This window comes from Hypanus sabinus, unplaced genomic scaffold (assembly GCF_030144855.1).
Source record: "Hypanus sabinus isolate sHypSab1 unplaced genomic scaffold, sHypSab1.hap1 scaffold_1915, whole genome shotgun sequence".
Classification (NCBI taxonomy): Eukaryota; Metazoa; Chordata; class Chondrichthyes; order Myliobatiformes; family Dasyatidae; genus Hypanus; species Hypanus sabinus.
In genome coordinates, this window is record NW_026780009.1 from 14,788 (window position 1) to 34,344 (window position 19,557).

Genomic DNA, 19,557 nt, shown 5'->3' on the forward strand with positions numbered 1-19,557 from the left:
GCCTCCCCCAACCCTCTCACCACCTCCCCTCCCTCTTTTCCCCTCACATATCGGCCACACACCTCCTCCCTCCCTCCCGTGCCATCTTCACCCCCCCAACCTGGATCCCTCCTCTCCCATTCCCCTCCCCCTTCCTACACCCCTCCATCTCTCCTCTCTCCCTCTTCTGCGCACGCCACTAATCCCATCCTCCTCGCGATCTCCCTCCTCACCCTACCCACACCTCTCCCCGCATCTGTTCTGCTCTTTCCGCCGCGACCCCTCCCTCCCCCCCCCCATGCTCTTGCCACCCCGCCCCCTCCTCACCTCCGAGGCTTGGGCAGGAGCGCTGGTTTCGAAGCTGCCGGCTGCTTTCCTTCCGGCTGCGTCTGCTCAGTGGCCTGGCGTTCCAGAGGTGGGCAGCCAGGTGGGGAGAGAACACACGAGAGGGGCGAGTGAGGAGGAGGGCAAGGTGTGGGCCGGGGGGTTGACAGAGAGATCGCGCGGAGCTGCTCGGGCAGTGCGTCGAACGGCGTCCCCCCCCACCACCCCGAACGCTGGCGGCCGACGGCTGTGGCGGAGGAAGTTCAGGGCTTCCTGTGTGTCGGTGATTGGCAAGCCAATTTAACCCCTTCCATGCCATCCACAGCCCGGGCACCCACACCAACAAACTGCCACCTGATTCACCGGGAAGATCTGGCCCGTGCCGGGATTGACGTCACCAAGGCCAGTGTCCCTAGGAACAACCAGAAACACACCTAGACAGACACAGACCCACACACAGAGACAAACACACAGACAGACACACCCACACACAGACACGCAGGCACACCCCAGGCCAGGGGAAGCTGTGACAGTGTCTCCAAAGCGGTCATTTCCCAGAATTCATCCCACCATGGCCCTCACCTTCCAGTTTTGGTAATGGGGGGTCCGGGATTCCAGCTGCCTGCGGAACATCTCAGCGACAATGCGGTAGACGAAGTGGTACTGATCCTGAGGGTGGGGAGGAGAGGGGGGAGACGGTCAGCGTGGGCCGTGACGGAACCGCAGTGCACACGACCCTCGAGACCTCGACAGCACGGTGCAGACTTCAAAGAGGAAGTGGGATGGGAGGGTGCTCGGCGTAAGAACGAGAGAGCCAAGTTCCAGCTGATACACCGGCAGTAACCGAGACAACTGTCACACAGCAAATGCAAGAAACCACGCAGTTCGCAGTTCGCAGCCTCACTCTGTCTCTGACCCCGGGAGTGTGTGATGGGACAGTGTGGAGGGAGTTTCACTCTGTGTCTGACCCTGTGAGTGTGTGATGGGACAGTGTGGAGGGAGTTTCACTCTGTGTCTGACCCTGTGAGTGTGTGATGGGACGGTGTGGAGGGAGTTTCACTCTGTGTCTGACCCCGGGAGTGTGTGATGGGACGGTGTGGAGGGAGTTTCACTCTGTGTCTGACCCTGTGAGTGAGTGATGAGACGGTGTGGAGGGAGCTTCACTCTGTGTCTGACCCCGGGAGTGTGTGATGGGACAGTGTGGAGGGAGTTTCACTCTGTGTCTGACCCCGGGCGTGTGTGATGGGACGGTGTGGAGGGAGTTTCACTCTGTGTCTGACCCCGGGAGTGTGTGATGGGGCAGTGTAGAGGGAGCTTCACTCTGTGTCTGACCCCAGGAGTGTGTGATGGGACAGTGTGGAGGGAGCTTCACTCTGCGTCTGACCCCGGGAGTGTGTGATGGGACGGTGTGGAGGGAGTTTCACTCTGTGTCTGACCCCGGGAGTGTGTGAATGGGACGGTGTGGAGGGAGCTTCACTCTGTGTCTGACCCCGGGAGTGTGTGCTGGGACGGTGTGGAGGGAGTTTCACTCTGTGTCTGACCCCGGGAGTGAGTGATGGGATGGTGTGGAGGGAGTTTCACTCTGTGTCTGACCCTGTGAGTGAGTGATGAGACGGTGTGGAGGGAGCTTCACTCTGTGTCTGACCCCGGCAGTGTGTGATGGGACAGTGTGGAGGGAGTTTCACTCTGTGTCTGACCCCGGGCGTGTGTGATGGGACGGTGTGGAGGGAGTTTCACTCTGTGTCTGACCACGGGAGTGTGTGATGGGGCAGTGTAGAGGGAGCTTCACTCTGTGTCTGACCCCAGGAGTGTGTGATGGGACAGTGTGGAGGGAGCTTCACTCTGCGTCTGACCACGGGAGTGTGTGAATGGGACGGTGTGGAGGGAGCTTCACTCTGTGTCTGACCCCAGGAGTGTGTGATGGGACAGTGTGGAGGGAGCTTCACTCCGTCTGAACCCGGGAGTGTGTGCTGGGACGGTGTGGAGTTTCACTCTGTGTCTGACCCCGGGACTGTGTGATGGGACAGTGTGGAGGGAGCTTCACTCTGTGTCTGACCCCGGGAGTGTGTGCTGGGACGGTGTGGAGGGAGTTTCACTCTGTGTCTGACCCCGGGAGTGAGTGATGGGATGGTCTGGAGGGAGATTCACTCTGTGTCTGACCCCGGGAGTGTGTGATGGGACGGTCTGGAGGGAGATTCACTCTGTGTCTGACCCCAGGAGTGTCTGATGGGACGGTGCAGAGGGAGTTTCACTCTGTGTCTCACTCCGGGAGTGTGTGATGGGACGGTGTGGAGGGAGCTTCACTCTGTGTCTGACCCCGGGAGTGTGTGATGGGACGGTGTGGAGGGAGCTTCACTCTGTGTCTGACTCCGGGAGCGAGTGATGGGACGGTATGGAGGGAGCTTCACTCTATGTCTGACCCCGGGAGTGTGTGATGGGACGGTGTGGAGGGGGTTTCACTCTGTGTCTGACCCCGGGAGTGAGTGATGGGACGTTGAGGAGGGGGTTTCACTCTGTGTCTGACCCCGGGAGTGTGTGATGGGACAGTGTGGAGGGAGTTTCACTCTGTGTCTGACCCCGGGCGTGTGTGATGGGACGGTGTGGAGGGAGTTTCACTCTGTGTCTGACCCCGGGAGTGTGTGATGGGGCAGTGTAGAGGGAGCTTCACTCTGTGTCTGACCCCAGGAGTGTGTGATGGGACAGTGTGGAGGGAGCTTCACTCTGCGTCTGACCACGGGAGTGTGTGAATGGGACGGTGTGGAGGGAGCTTCACTCTGTGTCTGACCCCAGGAGTGTGTGATGGGACAGTGTGGAGGGAGCTTCACTCTGTCTGAACCCGGGAGTGTGTGCTGGGACGGTGTGGAGGGAGTTTCACTCTGTGTCTGACCCCGGGACTGTGTGATGGGACAGTGTGGAGGGAGCTTCACTCTGTGTCTGACCCCGGGAGTGAGTGCTGGGACGGTGTGGAGGGAGTTTCACTCTGTGTCTGACCCCGGGAGTGAGTGATGGGATGGTCTGGAGGGAGATTCACTCTGTGTCTGACCCCGGGAGTGTGTGATGGGACGGTCTGGAGGGAGATTCACTCTGTGTCTGACCCCAGGAGTGTCTGATGGGACGGTGCAGAGGGAGTTTCACTCTGTGTCTCACTCCGGGAGTGTGTGATGGGACGGTGTGGAGGGAGCTTCACTCTGTGTCTGACCCCGGGAGTGTGTGATGGGACGGTGTGGAGGGAGCTTCACTCTGTGTCTGACTCCGGGAGCGAGTGATGGGACGGTATGGAGGGAACTTCACTCTATGTCTGACCCCGGGAGTGGGTGATGGGACGGTGTGGAGGGAGTTTCACTCTGTGTCTGACCCCGGGAGTGAGTGATGGAAAGGTGTGGAGGGAGCTTCACTCTGTGCCTGACCCCGGGAGTGTGTGATGAGATGGTGTGGAGGGAGATTCACTCTGTGTCTGACCCCGGGAGTGTGAGATGGGACAGTGTGGAGGGAGCTACACTCTGCGTCTGGCCCCAGGAGTGTGTGATGGGACAGAGTGGAGGGAGTTTCACTCTGTGTCTGACCCCGGGAGTGAGTGATGGAATGGTGTGGAGGGAGTTTCACTCTGTGTCTGACCCCGGGAGTGTGTGAAGGTACAGTGTGGAGGGCGTTTCACTCTGTGTCTGACCCCGGGAGTGAGTGGAGGGACGGTGCGGAGGGCGTTTCACTCTGTGTCTGACCCCGGGAGTGAGTGGAGGGACGGTGTCTGACCCCGGGAGTGTGTGATGGGACGGTGCGGAGGGCGTTTCACTCTGTGTCTGACCCCGGGAGTGAGTGGAGGGACGGTGTCTGACCCCGGGAGTGAGTGATGGGACAGTGCGGAGGGAGATTCACTATGTGTCTGACCCCGGGAGTGTGTGATGGGACGGTGTGGAGGGGGTTTCACTCTGTGTCTGACCCCGGGAGTGAGTGATGGAATGGTGTGGAGGGAGCTTCACTCTGTGCCTGACCCCGGGAGTGTGTGATGAGATGGTGTGGAGGGAGATTCACTCTGTGTCTGACCCCGGGAGTGTGAGATGGGACAGTGTGGAGGGAGCTTCACTCTGCGTCTGGCCCCAGGAGTGTGTGATGGGACAGTGTGGAGGGAGCTTCACTCTATGTCTGACCCCAGGAGTGTGTGATGGGACGGAGTGGAGGGAGTTTCACTCTGCGTCTGGCCCCGGGAGTGTGTGATGGGACGGTGTGGAGGGAGTTTCACTCTGTGTCTGACCCCGGGAGTGTGTGATGGGATGGTGTGGAGGGAGCTTCACTCTGTGTCTGACCCCGGGAGTGTGTGATGGGACGGTGTGGAGGGAGTTTCACTCTGTGTCTGACCCCGGGAGTGTGTGATGGGACGGTGTGGAGGGAGTTTCACTCTGTGTCTGACCCCGGGAGTGTGTGATGGGACGGTGTGGAGGGGGTTTCACTCAGTGTCTGACCCCGGGAGTGAGTGATGGGACATTGAGGAGGGGGTTTCACTCTGTGTCTGACCCCGGGAGTGGGTGATGGGACAGTGTGGAGGGAGTTTCACTCTGTGTCTGACCCCGGGAATGTGAGATGGGATGGTGTGGAGGGAGCTTCACTCTGTGTCTGACCCCGGGAGTGTGTGAAGGGACAGTGTGGAGGGCGTTTCACTCTGTGTCTGACCCCGGGAGTGAGTGGAGGGACGGTGCAGAGGGCGTTTCACTCTGTGTCTGACCCCGGGAGTGTGTGATGGGACGGTGCGGAGGGCGTTTCACTCTGTGTCTGACCCCGGGAGTGAGTGGAGGGATGGTGTCTGACCCCGGGAGTGAGTGATGGGACAGTGCGGAGGGAGATTCACTATGTGTCTGACCCCGGGAGTGTGTGATGGGACGGTGTGGAGGGGGTTTCACTCTGTGTCTGACACCGGGAGTGAGTGATGGGACGTTGAGGAGGGGGTTTCACTCTGTATCTGACCTCGGGAGTGGGTGATGGGACGGTGTGGAGGGAGTTTCACTCTGTGTCTGACCCCGGGAGTGTGTGATGAGATGGTGTGGAGGGAGATTCACTCTGTGTCTGACCCCGGGAGTGTGAGATGGGACAGTGTGGAGGGAGCTTCACTCTGCGTCTGGCCCCAGGAGTGTGTGATGGGACAGTGTGGAGGGAGCTTCACTCTATGTCTGACCCCGGGAGTGTGTGATGGGACGGAGTGGAGGGAGTTTCACTCTGCGTCTGGCCCCCGGAGTGTGTGATGGGACGGTTTGGAGGGATTTTCACTCTGTGTCTGACCCCGGGAGTGTGTGATGGGACGGAGTGGAGGGAGTTTCACTCTGCGTCTGGCCCCGGGAGTGTGTGATGGGACGGTGTGGAGGGAGTTTCACTCTGTGTCTGACCCCGGGAGTGTGTGATGGGATGGTGTGGAGGGAGCTTCACTCTGTGTCTGACCCCGGGAGTGTGTGATGGGACGGTGTGGAGGGAGTTTCACTCTGTGTCTGACCCCGGGAGTGAGTGGAGGGACGGTGCGGAGGGCGTTTCACTCTGTGTCTGACCCCGGGAGTGTGTGATGGGATGGTGCGGAGGGCGTTTCACTCTGTGTCTGACCCCGGGAGTGAGTGGAGGGATGGTGTCTGACCCCGGGAGTGAGTGATGGGACAGTGCGGAGGGAGATTCATTATGTGTCTGACCCCGGGAGTGTGTGATGGGACGGTGTGGAGGGGGTTTCACTCTGTGTCTGACCCCGGGAGTGAGTGATGGGACGTTGAGGAGGGGGTTTCACTCTGTGTCTGACCTCGGGAGTGGGTGATGGGACGGTGTGGAGGGAGTTTCACTCTGTGTCTGACCCCGGGAGTGAGTGATGGAATGGTGTGTAGGGAGCTTCACTCTGTGCCTGACCCCGGGAGTGTGTGATGAGATGGTGTGGAGGGAGATTCACTCTGTGTCTGACCCCGGGAGTGTGATATGGGACAGTGTGGAGGGAGCTTCATTCTGCGTCTGGCCCCAGGAGTGTGTGATGGGACAGTGTGGAGGGAGCTTCACTCTATGTCTGACCCCGGGAGTGTGTGATGGGACGGAGTGGAGGGAGTTTCACTCTGCGTCTGGCCCTGGGAGTGTGTGATGGGACGGTTTGGAGGGAGTTTCACTCTGTGTCTGAACCCGGGAGTGTGTGATGGGACGGTTTGGAGGGAGTTTCACTCTGTGGCTGACCCCGGGCGTGTGTGATGGGACGGTGTGGAGGGAGTTTCACTCTGTGTCTGACCCCGGGAGTGTGTGATGGGGCAGTGTAGAGGGAGCTTCACTCTGTGTCTGACCACAGGAGTGTGTGATGGGACAGTGTGGAGGGAGCTTCACTCTGCGTCTGACCACGGGAGTGTGTGAATGGGACGGTGTGGAGGGAGCTTCACTCTGTGTCTGACCCCGGGAGTGAGTGGAGGGATGGTGTCTGACCCCGGGAGTGAGTGATGGGACAGTGCGGAGGGAGATTCATTATGTGTCTGACCCCGGGAGTGTGTGATGGGACGGTGTGGAGGGGGTTTCACTCTGTGTCTGACCCCGGGAGTGAGTGATGGGACGTTGAGGAGGGGGTTTCACTCTATGTCTGACCCCAGGAGTGTGTGATGGGACGGAGTGGAGGGAGTTTCACTCTGCGTCTGGCCCCGGGAGTGTGTGATGGGACGGTGTGGAGGGAGTTTCACTCTGTGTCTGACCCCGGGAGTGTGTGATGGGATGGTGTGGAGGGAGCTTCACTCTGTGTCTGACCCCGGGAGTGTGTGATGGGACGGTGTGGAGGGAGTTTCACTCTGTGTCTGACCCCGGGAGTGTGTGATGGGACGGTGTGGAGGGAGTTTCACTCTGTGTCTGACCCCGGGAGTGTGTGATGGGACGGTGTGGAGGGGGTTTCACTCAGTGTCTGACCCCGGGAGTGAGTGATGGGACATTGAGGAGGGGGTTTCACTCTGTGTCTGACCCCGGGAGTGGGTGATGGGACAGTGTGGAGGGCGTTTCACTCTGTGTCTGACCCCGGGAGTGAGTGGAGGGACGGTGCAGAGGGCGTTTCACTCTGTGTCTGACCCCGGGAGTGTGTGATGGGACGGTGCGGAGGGCGTTTCACTCTGTGTCTGACCCCGGGAGTGAGTGGAGGGATGGTGTCTGACCCCGGGAGTGAGTGATGGGACAGTGCGGAGGGAGATTCACTATGTGTCTGACCCCGGGAGTGTGTGATGGGACGGTGTGGAGGGGGTTTCACTCTGTGTCTGACACCGGGAGTGAGTGATGGGACGTTGAGGAGGGGGTTTCACTCTGTATCTGACCTCGGGAGTGGGTGATGGGACGGTGTGGAGGGAGTTTCACTCTGTGTCTGACCCCGGGAGTGTGTGATGAGATGGTGTGGAGGGAGATTCACTCTGTGTCTGACCCCGGGAGTGTGAGATGGGACAGTGTGGAGGGAGCTTCACTCTGCGTCTGGCCCCAGGAGTGTGTGATGGGACAGTGTGGAGGGAGCTTCACTCTATGTCTGACCCCGGGAGTGTGTGATGGGACGGAGTGGAGGGAGTTTCACTCTGCGTCTGGCCCCCGGAGTGTGTGATGGGACGGTTTGGAGGGATTTTCACTCTGTGTCTGACCCCGGGAGTGTGTGATGGGACGGAGTGGAGGGAGTTTCACTCTGCGTCTGGCCCCGGGAGTGTGTGATGGGACGGTGTGGAGGGAGTTTCACTCTGTGTCTGACCCCGGGAGTGTGTGATGGGATGGTGTGGAGGGAGCTTCACTCTGTGTCTGACCCCGGGAGTGTGTGATGGGACGGTGTGGAGGGAGTTTCACTCTGTGTCTGACCCCGGGAGTGAGTGGAGGGACGGTGCGGAGGGCGTTTCACTCTGTGTCTGACCCCGGGAGTGTGTGATGGGATGGTGCGGAGGGCGTTTCACTCTGTGTCTGACCCCGGGAGTGAGTGGAGGGATGGTGTCTGACCCCGGGAGTGAGTGATGGGACAGTGCGGAGGGAGATTCATTATGTGTCTGACCCCGGGAGTGTGTGATGGGACGGTGTGGAGGGGGTTTCACTCTGTGTCTGACCCCGGGAGTGAGTGATGGGACGTTGAGGAGGGGGTTTCACTCTGTGTCTGACCTCGGGAGTGGGTGATGGGACGGTGTGGAGGGAGTTTCACTCTGTGTCTGACCCCGGGAGTGAGTGATGGAATGGTGTGTAGGGAGCTTCACTCTGTGCCTGACCCCGGGAGTGTGTGATGAGATGGTGTGGAGGGAGATTCACTCTGTGTCTGACCCCGGGAGTGTGATATGGGACAGTGTGGAGGGAGCTTCATTCTGCGTCTGGCCCCAGGAGTGTGTGATGGGACAGTGTGGAGGGAGCTTCACTCTATGTCTGACCCCGGGAGTGTGTGATGGGACGGAGTGGAGGGAGTTTCACTCTGCGTCTGGCCCTGGGAGTGTGTGATGGGACGGTTTGGAGGGAGTTTCACTCTGTGTCTGACCCCGGGAGTGTGTGATGGGACGGTTTGGAGGGAGTTTCACTCTGTGTCTGACCCCGGGCGTGTGTGATGGGACGGTGTGGAGGGAGTTTCACTCTGTGTCTGACCCCGGGAGTGTGTGATGGGGCAGTGTAGAGGGAGCTTCACTCTGTGTCTGACCACAGGAGTGTGTGATGGGACAGTGTGGAGGGAGCTTCACTCTGCGTCTGACCACGGGAGTGTGTGAATGGGACGGTGTGGAGGGAGCTTCACTCTGTGTCTGACCCCAGGAGTGTGTGATGGGACAGTGTGGAGGGAGCTTCACTCCGTCTGAACCCGGGAGTGTGTGCTGGGACGGTGTGGAGGGAGTTTCACTCTGTGTCTGACCCCGGGACTGTGTGATGGGACAGTGTGGAGGGAGCTTCACTCTGTGTCTGACCCCGGGAGTGTGTGCTGGGACGGTGTGGAGGGAGTTTCACTCTGTGTCTGACCCCGGGAGTGAGTGATGGGATGGTCTGGAGGGAGATTCACTCTGTGTCTGACCCCGGGAGTGTGTGATGGGACGGTCTGGAGGGAGATTCACTCCGTGTCTGACCCCAGGAGTGTCTGATGGGACGGTGCAGAGGGAGTTTCACTCTGTGTCTCACTCCGGGAGTGTGTGATGGGACGGTGTGGAGGGAGCTTCACTCTGTGTCTGACCCCGGGAGTGTGTGATGGGACGGTGTGGAGGGAGCTTCACTCTGTGTCTGACTCCGGGAGCGAGTGATGGGACGGTATGGAGGGAGCTTCACTCTATGTCTGACCCCGGGAGTGTGTGATGGGACGGTGTGGAGGGGGTTTCACTCTGTGTCTGACCCCGGGAGTGAGTGATGGGACGTTGAGGAGGGGGTTTCACTCTGTGTCTGACCCCGGGCGTGTGTGATGGGACGGTGTGGAGGGAGTTTCACTCTGTGTCTGACCCCGGGAGTGTGTGATGGGGCAGTGTAGAGGGAGCTTCACTCTGTGTCTGACCCCAGGAGTGTGTGATGGGACAGTGTGGAGGGAGCTTCACTCTGCGTCTGACCACGGGAGTGTGTGAATGGGACGGTGTGGAGGGAGCTTCACTCTGTGTCTGACCCCAGGAGTGTGTGATGGGACGTGTGGAGGGAGCTTCACTCTGTCTGAACCCGGGAGTGTGTGCTGGGACGGTGTGGAGGGAGTTTCACTCTGTGTCTGACCCCGGGACTGTGTGATGGGACAGTGTGGAGGGAGCTTCACTCTGTGTCTGACCCCGGGAGTGTGTGCTGGGACGGTGTGGAGGGAGTTTCACTCTGTGTCTGACCCCGGGAGTGAGTGATGGGATGGTCTGGAGGGAGATTCACTCTGTGTCTGACCCCGGGAGTGTGTGATGGGACGGTCTGGAGGGAGATTCACTCTGTGTCTGACCCCAGGAGTGTCTGATGGGACGGTGCAGAGGGAGTTTCACTCTGTGTCTCACTCCGGGAGTGTGTGATGGGACGGTGTGGAGGGAGCTTCACTCTGTGTCTGACCCCGGGAGTGTGTGATGGGACGGTGTGGAGGGAGCTTCACTCTGTGTCTGACTCCGGGAGCGAGTGATGGGACGGTATGGAGGGAGCTTCACTCTATGTCTGACCCCGGGAGTGGGTGATGGGACGGTGTGGAGGGAGTTTCACTCTGTGTCTGACCCCGGGAGTGAGTGATGGAAAGGTGTGGAGGGAGCTTCACTCTGTGCCTGACCCCGGGAGTGTGTGATGAGATGGTGTGGAGGGAGATTCACTCTGTGTCTGACCCCGGGAGTGTGAGATGGGACAGTGTGGAGGGAGCTACACTCTGCGTCTGGCCCCAGGAGTGTGTGATGGGACAGAGTGGATGGAGTTTCACTCTGTGTCTGACCCCGGGAGTGAGTGATGGAATGGTGTGGAGGGAGTTTCACTCTGTGTCTGACCCCGGGAGTGAGTGGAGGGACGGTGCGGAGGGCGTTTCACTCTGTGTCTGACCCCTGGAGTGAGTGGAGGGACGGTGTCTGACCCCGGGAGTGTGTGATGGGACGGTGCGGAGGGCGTTTCACTCTGTGTCTGACCCCGGGACTGTGTGATGGGACAGTGTGGAGGGAGCTTCACTCTGTGTCTGACCCCGGGAGTGTGTGCTGGGACGGTGTGGAGGGAGTTTCACTCTGTGTCTGACCCCGGGAGTGAGTGATGGGATGGTCTGGAGGGAGATTCACTCTGTGTCTGACCCCGGGAGTGTGTGATGGGACGGTCTGGAGGGAGATTCACTCTGTGTCTGACCCCAGGAGTGTCTGATGGGACGGTGCAGAGGGAGTTTCACTCTGTGTCTCACTCCGGGAGTGTGTGATGGGACGGTGTGGAGGGAGCTTCACTCTGTGTCTGACCCCGGGAGTGTGTGATGGGACGGTGTGGAGGGAGCTTCACTCTGTGTCTGACTCCGGGAGCGAGTGATGGGACGGTATGGAGGGAGCTTCACTCTATGTCTGACCCCGGGAGTGGGTGATGGGACGGTGTGGAGGGAGTTTCACTCTGTGTCTGACCCCGGGAGTGAGTGATGGAAAGGTGTGGAGGGAGCTTCACTCTGTGCCTGACCCCGGGAGTGTGTGATGAGATGGTGTGGAGGGAGATTCACTCTGTGTCTGACCCCGGGAGTGTGAGATGGGACAGTGTGGAGGGAGCTACACTCTGCGTCTGGCCCCAGGAGTGTGTGATGGGACAGAGTGGATGGAGTTTCACTCTGTGTCTGACCCCGGGAGTGAGTGATGGAATGGTGTGGAGGGAGTTTCACTCTGTGTCTGACCCCGGGAGTGTGTGAAGGTACAGTGTGGAGGGCGTTTCACTCTGTGTCTGACCCCGGGAGTGAGTGGAGGGACGGTGCGGAGGGCGTTTCACTCTGTGTCTGACCCCTGGAGTGAGTGGAGGGACGGTGTCTGACCCCGGGAGTGTGTGATGGGACGGTGCGGAGGGCGTTTCACTCTGTGTCTGACCCCGGGAGTGAGTGGAGGGACGGTGTCTGACCCCGGGAGTGAGTGATGGGACAGTGTGGAGGGAGATTCACTATGTGTCTGACCCCGGGAGTGTGTGATGGGACGGTGTGGAGGGGGTTTCACTCTGTGTCTGACCCCGGGAGTGAGTGATGGAATGGTGTGGAGGGAGCTTCACTCTGTGCCTGACCCCGGGAGTGTGTGATGAGATGGTGTGGAGGGAGATTCACTCTGTGTCTGACCCCGGGAGTGTGAGATGGGACAGTGTGGAGGGAGCTTCACTCTGCGTCTGGCCCCAGGAGTGTGTGATGGGACAGTGTGGAGGGAGCTTCACTCTATGTCTGACCCCAGGAGTGTGTGATGGGACGGAGTGGAGGGAGTTTCACTCTGCGTCTGGCCCCGGGAGTGTGTGATGGGACGGTGTGGAGGGAGTTTCACTCTGTGTCTGACCCCGGGAGTGTGTGATGGGATGGTGTGGAGGGAGCTTCACTCTGTGTCTGACCCCGGGAGTGTGTGATGGGACGGTGTGGAGGGAGTTACACTCTGTGTCTGACCCCGGGAGTGAGTGGAGGGACGGTGCGGAGGGCGTTTCACTCTGTGTCTGACCCCGGGAGTGTGTGATGGGATGGTGCGGAGGGCGTTTCACTCTGTGTCTGACCCCGGGAGTGTGTGATGGGGCAGTGTAGAGGGAGCTTCACTCTGTGTCTGACCCCAGGAGTGTGTGATGGGACAGTGTGGAGGGAGCTTCACTCTGCGTCTGACCACGGGAGTGTGTGAATGGGACGGTGTGGAGGGAGCTTCACTCTGTGTCTGACCCCAGGAGTGTGTGATGGGACAGTGTGGAGGGAGCTTCACTCTGTCTGAACCCGGGAGTGTGTGCTGGGACGGTGTGGAGGGAGTTTCCCTCTGTGTCTGACCCCGGGACTGTGTGATGGGACAGTGTGGAGGGAGCTTCACTCTGTGTCTGACCCCGGGAGTGTGTGCTGGGACGGTGTGGAGGGAGTTTCACTCTGTGTCTGACCCCGGGAGTGAGTGATGGGATGGTCTGGAGGGAGATTCACTCTGTGTCTGACCCCGGGAGTGTGTGATGGGACGGTCTGGAGGGAGATTCACTCTGTGTCTGACCCCAGGAGTGTCTGATGGGACGGTGCAGAGGGAGTTTCACTCTGTGTCTCACTCCGGGAGTGTGTGATGGGACGGTGTGGAGGGAGCTTCACTCTGTGTCTGACCCCGGGAGTGTGTGATGGGACGGTGTGGAGGGAGCTTCACTCTGTGTCTGACTCCGGGAGCGAGTGATGGGACGGTATGGAGGGAGCTTCACTCTATGTCTGACCCCGGGAGTGGGTGATGGGACGGTGTGGAGGGAGTTTCACTCTGTGTCTGACCCCGGGAGTGAGTGATGGAAAGGTGTGGAGGGAGCTTCACTCTGTGCCTGACCCCGGGAGTGTGTGATGAGATGGTGTGGAGGGAGATTCACTCTGTGTCTGACCCCGGGAGTGTGAGATGGGACAGTGTGGAGGGAGCTACACTCTGCGTCTGGCCCCAGGAGTGTGTGATGGGACAGAGTGGAGGGAGTTTCACTCTGTGTCTGACCCCGGGATTGAGTGATGGAATGGTGTGGAGGGACTTTCACTCTGTGTCTGACCCCGGGAGTGTGTGAAGGTACAGTGTGGAGGGCGTTTCACTCTGTGTCTGACCCCGGGAGTGAGTGGAGGGACTGTGCGGAGGGCGTTTCACTCTGTGTCTGACCCCGGGAGTGAGTGGAGGGACGGTGTCTGACCCCGGGAGTGTGTGATGGGACGGTGCGGAGGGCGTTTCACTCTGTGTCTGACCCCGGGAGTGAGTGGAGGGACGGTGTCTGACCCCGGGAGTGAGTGATGGGACAGTGTGGAGGGAGATTCACTATGTGTCTGACCCCGGGAGTGTGTGATGGGACGGTGTGGAGGGGGTTTCACTCTGTGTCTGACCCCGGGAGTGAGTGATGGAATGGTGTGGAGGGAGCTTCACTCTGTGCCTGACCCCGGGAGTGTGTGATGAGATGGTGTGGAGGGAGATTCACTCTGTGTCTGACCCCGGGAGTGTGAGATGGGACAGTGTGGAGGGAGCTTCACTCTGCGTCTGGCCCCAGGAGTGTGTGATGGGACAGTGTGGAGGGAGCTTCACTCTATGTCTGACCCCAGGAGTGTGTGATGGGACGGAGTGGAGGGAGTTTCACTCTGCGTCTGGCCCCGGGAGTGTGTGATGGGACGGTGTGGAGGGAGTTTCACTCTGTGTCTGACCCCGGGAGTGTGTGATGGGATGGTGTGGAGGGAGCTTCACTCTGTGTCTGACCCCGGGAGTGTGTGATGGGACGGTGTGGAGGGAGTTTCACTCTGTGTCTGACCCCGGGAGTGTGTGATGGGACGGTGTGGAGGGAGTTTCACTCTGTGTCTGACCCCGGGAGTGTGTGATGGGACGGTGTGGAGGGGGTTTCACTCTGTGTCTGATCCCGGGAGTGAGTGATGGGACGGTGTGGAGGGGGTTTCACTCTGTGTCTGACCCCGGGAGTGGGTGATCGGACAGTGTGGAGGGAGTTTCACTCTGTGTCTGACCCCGGGAATGTGTGATGGGATGGTGTGGAGGGAGCTTCACTCTGTGTCTGACCCCGGGAGTGAGTGGAGGGACGGTGCAGAGGGCGTTTCACTCTGTGTCTGACCCCGGGAGTGTGTGATGGGACGGTGCGGAGGGCGTTTCACTCTGTGTCTGACCCCGGGAGTGAGTGGAGGGATAGTGTCTGACCCCGGGAGTGTGTGATGGGACGGTGTGGAGCGGGTTTCACTCTGTGTCTGACACCGGGAGTGAGTGATGGGACGTTGAGGAGGGGGTTTCACTCTGTATCTGACCTCGGGAGTGGGTGATGGGACGGTGTGGAGGGAGTTTCACTCTGTGTCTGACCCCGGGATTGTGTGATGAGATGGTGTGGAGGGAGCTTCACTCTGTGTCTGGCCCCAGGAGTGTGTGATGGGACAGTGTGGAGGGAGCTTCACTCTATGTCTGACCCCGGGAGTGTGTGATGGGACGGAGTGGAGGGAGTTTCACTCTGCGTCTGGCCCCCGGAGTGTGTGATGGGACGGTTTGGAGGGATTTTCACTCTGTGTCTGACCCCGGGAGTGTGTGATGGGACGGAGTGGAGGGAGTTTCACTCTGCGTCTGGCCCCGGGAGTGTGTGATGGGACGGTGTGGAGGGAGTTTCACTCTGTGTCTGACCCCGGGAGTGTGTGATGGGATGGTGTGGAGGGAGCTTCACTCTGTGTCTGACCCCGGGAGTGTGTGATGGGACGGTGTGGAGGGAGTTTCACTCTGTGTCTGACCCCGGGAGTGAGTGGAGGGACGGTGCGGAGGGCGTTTCACTCTGTGTCTGACCCCGGGAGTGTGTGATGGGATGGTGCGGAGGGCGTTTCACTCTGTGTCTGACCCCGGGAGTGAGTGGAGGGATGGTGTCTGACCCCGGGAGTGAGTGATGGGACAGTGCGGAGGGAGATTCATTATGTGTCTGACCCCGGGAGTGTGTGATGGGACGGTGTGGAGGGGGTTTCACTCTGTGTCTGACCCCGGGAGTGAGTGATGGGACGTTGAGGAGGGGGTTTCACTCTGTGTCTGACCTCGGGAGTGGGTGATGGGACGGTGTGGAGGGAGTTTCACTCTGTGTCTGACCCCGGGAGTGAGTGATGGAATGGTGTGTAGGGAGCTTCACTCTGTGCCTGACCCCGGGAGTGTGTGATGAGATGGTGTGGAGGGAGATTCACTCTGTGTCTGACCCCGGGAGTGTGATATGGGACAGTGTGGAGGGAGCTTCATTCTGCGTCTGGCCCCAGGAGTGTGTGATGGGACAGTGTGGAGGGAGCTTCACTCTATGTCTGACCCCGGGAGTGTGTGATGGGACGGAGTGGAGGGAGTTTCACTCTGCGTCTGGCCCTGGGAGTGTGTGATGGGACGGTTTGGAGGGAGTTTCACTCTGTGTCTGACCCCGGGAGTGTGTGATGGGACGGAGTGGAGGGAGTTTCACTCTGCGTCTGGCCCCGGGAGTGTGTGATGGGACGGTGTGGAGGGAGTTTCACTCTGTGTCTGACCCCGGGAGTGTGTGATGGGATGGTGTGGAGAGAGCTTCACTCTGTGTCTGACCCCGGGAGTGTGTGATGGGATGGTGTGGAGGGAGTTTCACTCTGTGTCTGACCCCGGGAGTGTGTGATGGGATGGTGTGGAGGGAGTTTCACTCTGTGTCTGACCCCTGGAGCGTGTGATGGGACGGTGTGGAGGGGGTTTCACTCTGTGTCTGACCCCGGGAGTGAGTGATGGAATGGTGTGGAGGGAGCTTCACTCTGTGCCTGACCCCGGGAGTGTGTGATGAGATGGTGTGGAGGGAGATTCACTCTGTGTCTGACCCCGGGAGTGTGAGATGGGACAGTGTGGAGGGAGCTTCACTCTGCGTCTGGCCCCAGGAGTGTGTGATGGGACAGTGTGGAGGGAGCTTCACTCTATGTCTGACCCCAGGAGTGTGTGATGGGACGGAGTGGAGGGAGTTTCACTCTGCGTCTGGCCCCGGGAGTGTGTGATGGGACGGTGTGGAGGGAGTTTCACTCTGTGTCTGACCCCGGGAGTGTGTGATGGGATGGTGTGGAGGGAGCTTCACTCTGTGTCTGACCCCGGGAGTGTGTGATGGGACGGTGTGGAGGGAGTTTCACTCTGTGTCTGACCCCGGGAGTGTGTGATGGGACGGTGTGGAGGGAGTTTCACTCTGTGTCTGACCCCGGGAGTGTGTGATGGGACGGTGTGGAGGGGGTTTCACTCTGTGTCTGATCCCGGGAGTGAGTGATGGGACGGTGTGGAGGGGGTTTCACTCTGTGTCTGACCCCGGGAGTGGGTGATCGGACAGTGTGGAGGGAGTTTCACTCTGTGTCTGACCCCGGGAATGTGTGATGGGATGGTGTGGAGGGAGCTTCACTCTGTGTCTGACCCCGGGAGTGAGTGGAGGGACGGTGCAGAGGGCGTTTCACTCTGTGTCTGACCCCGGGAGTGTGTGATGGGACGGTGCGGAGGGCGTTTCACTCTGTGTCTGACCCCGGGAGTGAGTGGAGGGATAGTGTCTGACCCCGGGAGTGTGTGATGGGACGGTGTGGAGCGGGTTTCACTCTGTGTCTGACACCGGGAGTGAGTGATGGGACGTTGAGGAGGGGGTTTCACTCTGTATCTGACCTCGGGAGTGGGTGATGGGACGGTGTGGAGGGAGTTTCACTCTGTGTCTGACCCCGGGATTGTGTGATGAGATGGTGTGGAGGGAGCTTCACTCTGTGTCTGGCCCCAGGAGTGTGTGATGGGACAGTGTGGAGGGAGCTTCACTCTATGTCTGACCCCGGGAGTGTGTGATGGGACGGAGTGGAGGGAGTTTCACTCTGCGTCTGGCCCCCGGAGTGTGTGATGGGACGGTTTGGAGGGATTTTCACTCTGTGTCTGACCCCGGGAGTGTGTGATGGGACGGAGTGGAGGGAGTTTCACTCTGCGTCTGGCCCCGGGAGTGTGTGATGGGACGGTGTGGAGGGAGTTTCACTCTGTGTCTGACCCCGGGAGTGTGTGATGGGATGGTGTGGAGGGAGCTTCACTCTGTGTCTGACCCCGGGAGTGTGTGATGGGACGGTGTGGAGGGAGTTTCACTCTGTGTCTGACCCCGGGAGTGAGTGGAGGGACGGTGCGGAGGGCGTTTCACTCTGTGTCTGACCCCGGGAGTGTGTGATGGGATGGTGCGGAGGGCGTTTCACTCTGTGTCTGACCCCGGGAGTGAGTGGAGGGATGGTGTCTGACCCCGGGAGTGAGTGATGGGACAGTGCGGAGGGAGATTCATTATGTGTCTGACCCCGGGAGTGTGTGATGGGACGGTGTGGAGGGGGTTTCACTCTGTGTCTGACCCCGGGAGTGAGTGATGGGACGTTGAGGAGGGGGTTTCACTCTGTGTCTGACCTCGGGAGTGGGTGATGGGACGGTGTGGAGGGAGTTTCACTCTGTGTCTGACCCCGGGAGTGAGTGATGGAATGGTGTGTAGGGAGCTTCACTCTGTGCCTGACCCCGGGAGTGTGTGATGAGATGGTGTGGAGGGAGATTCACTCTGTGTCTGACCCCGGGAGTGTGATATGGGACAGTGTGGAGGGAGCTTCATTCTGCGTCTGGCCCCAGGAGTGTGTGATGGGACAGTGTGGAGGGAGCTTCACTCTATGTCTGACCCCGGGAGTGTGTGATGGGACGGAGTGGAGGGAGTTTCACTCTGCGTCTGGCCCTGGGAGTGTGTGATGGGACGGTTTGGAGGGAGTTTCACTCTGTGTCTGACCCCGGGAGTGTGTGATGGGACGGAGTGGAGGGAGTTTCACTCTGCGTCTGGCCCCGGGAGTGTGTGATGGGACGGTGTGGAGGGAGTTTCACTCTGTGTCTGACCCCGGGAGTGTGTGATGGGATGGTGTGGAGAGAGCTTCACTCTGTGTCTGACCCCGGGAGTGTGTGATGGGATGGTGTGGAGGGAGTTTCACTCTGTGTCTGACCCCGGGAGTGTGTGATGGGATGGTGTGGAGGGAGTTTCACTCTGTGTCTGACCCCTGGAGCGTGTGATGGGACGGTGTGGAGGGGGTTTCACTCTGTGTCTGACCCCGGGAGTGGGTGATGGGACAGTGTGGAGGGAGTTTCACTCTGTGTCTGACCCCGGGAATGTGTGATGGGATGGTGTGGAGGGAGCTTCACTCTGTGTCTGACACCGGGAGTGAGTGATGGGACGTTGAGGAGGGGGTTTCACTCTGTATCTGACCTCGGGAGTGGGTGATGGGACGGTGTGGAGGGAGTTTCACTCTGTGTCTGACCCCGGGAGTGTGTGATGAGATGGTGTGGAGGGAGATTCACTCTGTGTCTGACCCCGGGAGTGTGAGATGGGACAGTGTGGAGGGAGCTTCACTCTGCGTCTGGCCCCAGGAGTGTGTGATGGGACAGTGTGGAGGGAGCTTCACTCTATGTCTGACCCCGGGAGTGTGTGATGGGACGGAGTGGAGGGAGTTTCACTCTGCGTCTGGCCCCCGGAGTGTGTGATGGGACGGTTTGGAGGGATTTTCACTCTGTGTCTGACCCCGGGAGTGTGTGATGGGACGGAGTGGAGGGAGTTTCACTCTGCGTCTGGCCCCGGGAGTGTGTGATGGGACGGTGTGGAGGGAGTTTCACTCTGTGTCTGACCCCGGGAGTGTGTGATGGGATGGTGTGGAGGGAGCTTCACTCTGTGTCTGACCCCGGGAGTGTGTGATGGGACGGTGTGGAGGGAGTTTCACTCTGTGTCTGACCCCGGGAGTGAGTGGAGGGACGGTGCGGAGGGCGTTTCACTCTGTGTCTGACCCCGGGAGTGTGTGATGGGATGGTGCGGAGGGCGTTTCACTCTGTGTCTGACCCCGGGAGTGAGTGGAGGGATGGTGTCTGACCCCGGGAGTGAGTGATGGGACAGTGCGGAGGGAGATTCACTCTGTGTCTGACCCCGGGAGTGAGTGATGGGACGTTGAGGAGGGGGTTTCACTCTGTGTCTGACCTCGGGAGTGGGTGATGGGACGGTGTGGAGGGAGTTTCACTCTGTGTCTGACCCCGGGAGTGAGTGATGGAATGGTGTGTAGGGAGCTTCACTCTGTGCCTGACCCCGGGAGTGTGTGATGAGATGGTGTGGAGGGAGATTCACTCTGTGTCTGACCCCGGGAGTGTGATATGGGACAGTGTGGAGGGAGCTTCATTCTGCATCTGGCCCCAGGAGTGTGTGATGGGACAGTGTGGTGGGAGC

At 59.8% G+C, this 19,557-nt stretch overlaps 1 protein-coding gene across 1 annotated transcript in view; it reads right to left on the reverse strand.

The window, feature by feature from the left end:
- LOC132387486 (tyrosine-protein phosphatase non-receptor type 18-like) overlaps positions 1–19,557 on the reverse strand; it is a 55,623-nt gene that overhangs the window by 12,612 nt on the left and 23,454 nt on the right. The window contains exons 7-8 of the mRNA XM_059959854.1: positions 886–972; positions 307–380 (exon numbers count right to left, since the gene is read on the reverse strand). Of these exons, the coding sequence (XP_059815837.1) occupies positions 307–380; positions 886–972 (161 nt within the window). The remainder of the gene's footprint in view (positions 1–306; positions 381–885; positions 973–19,557) is intronic.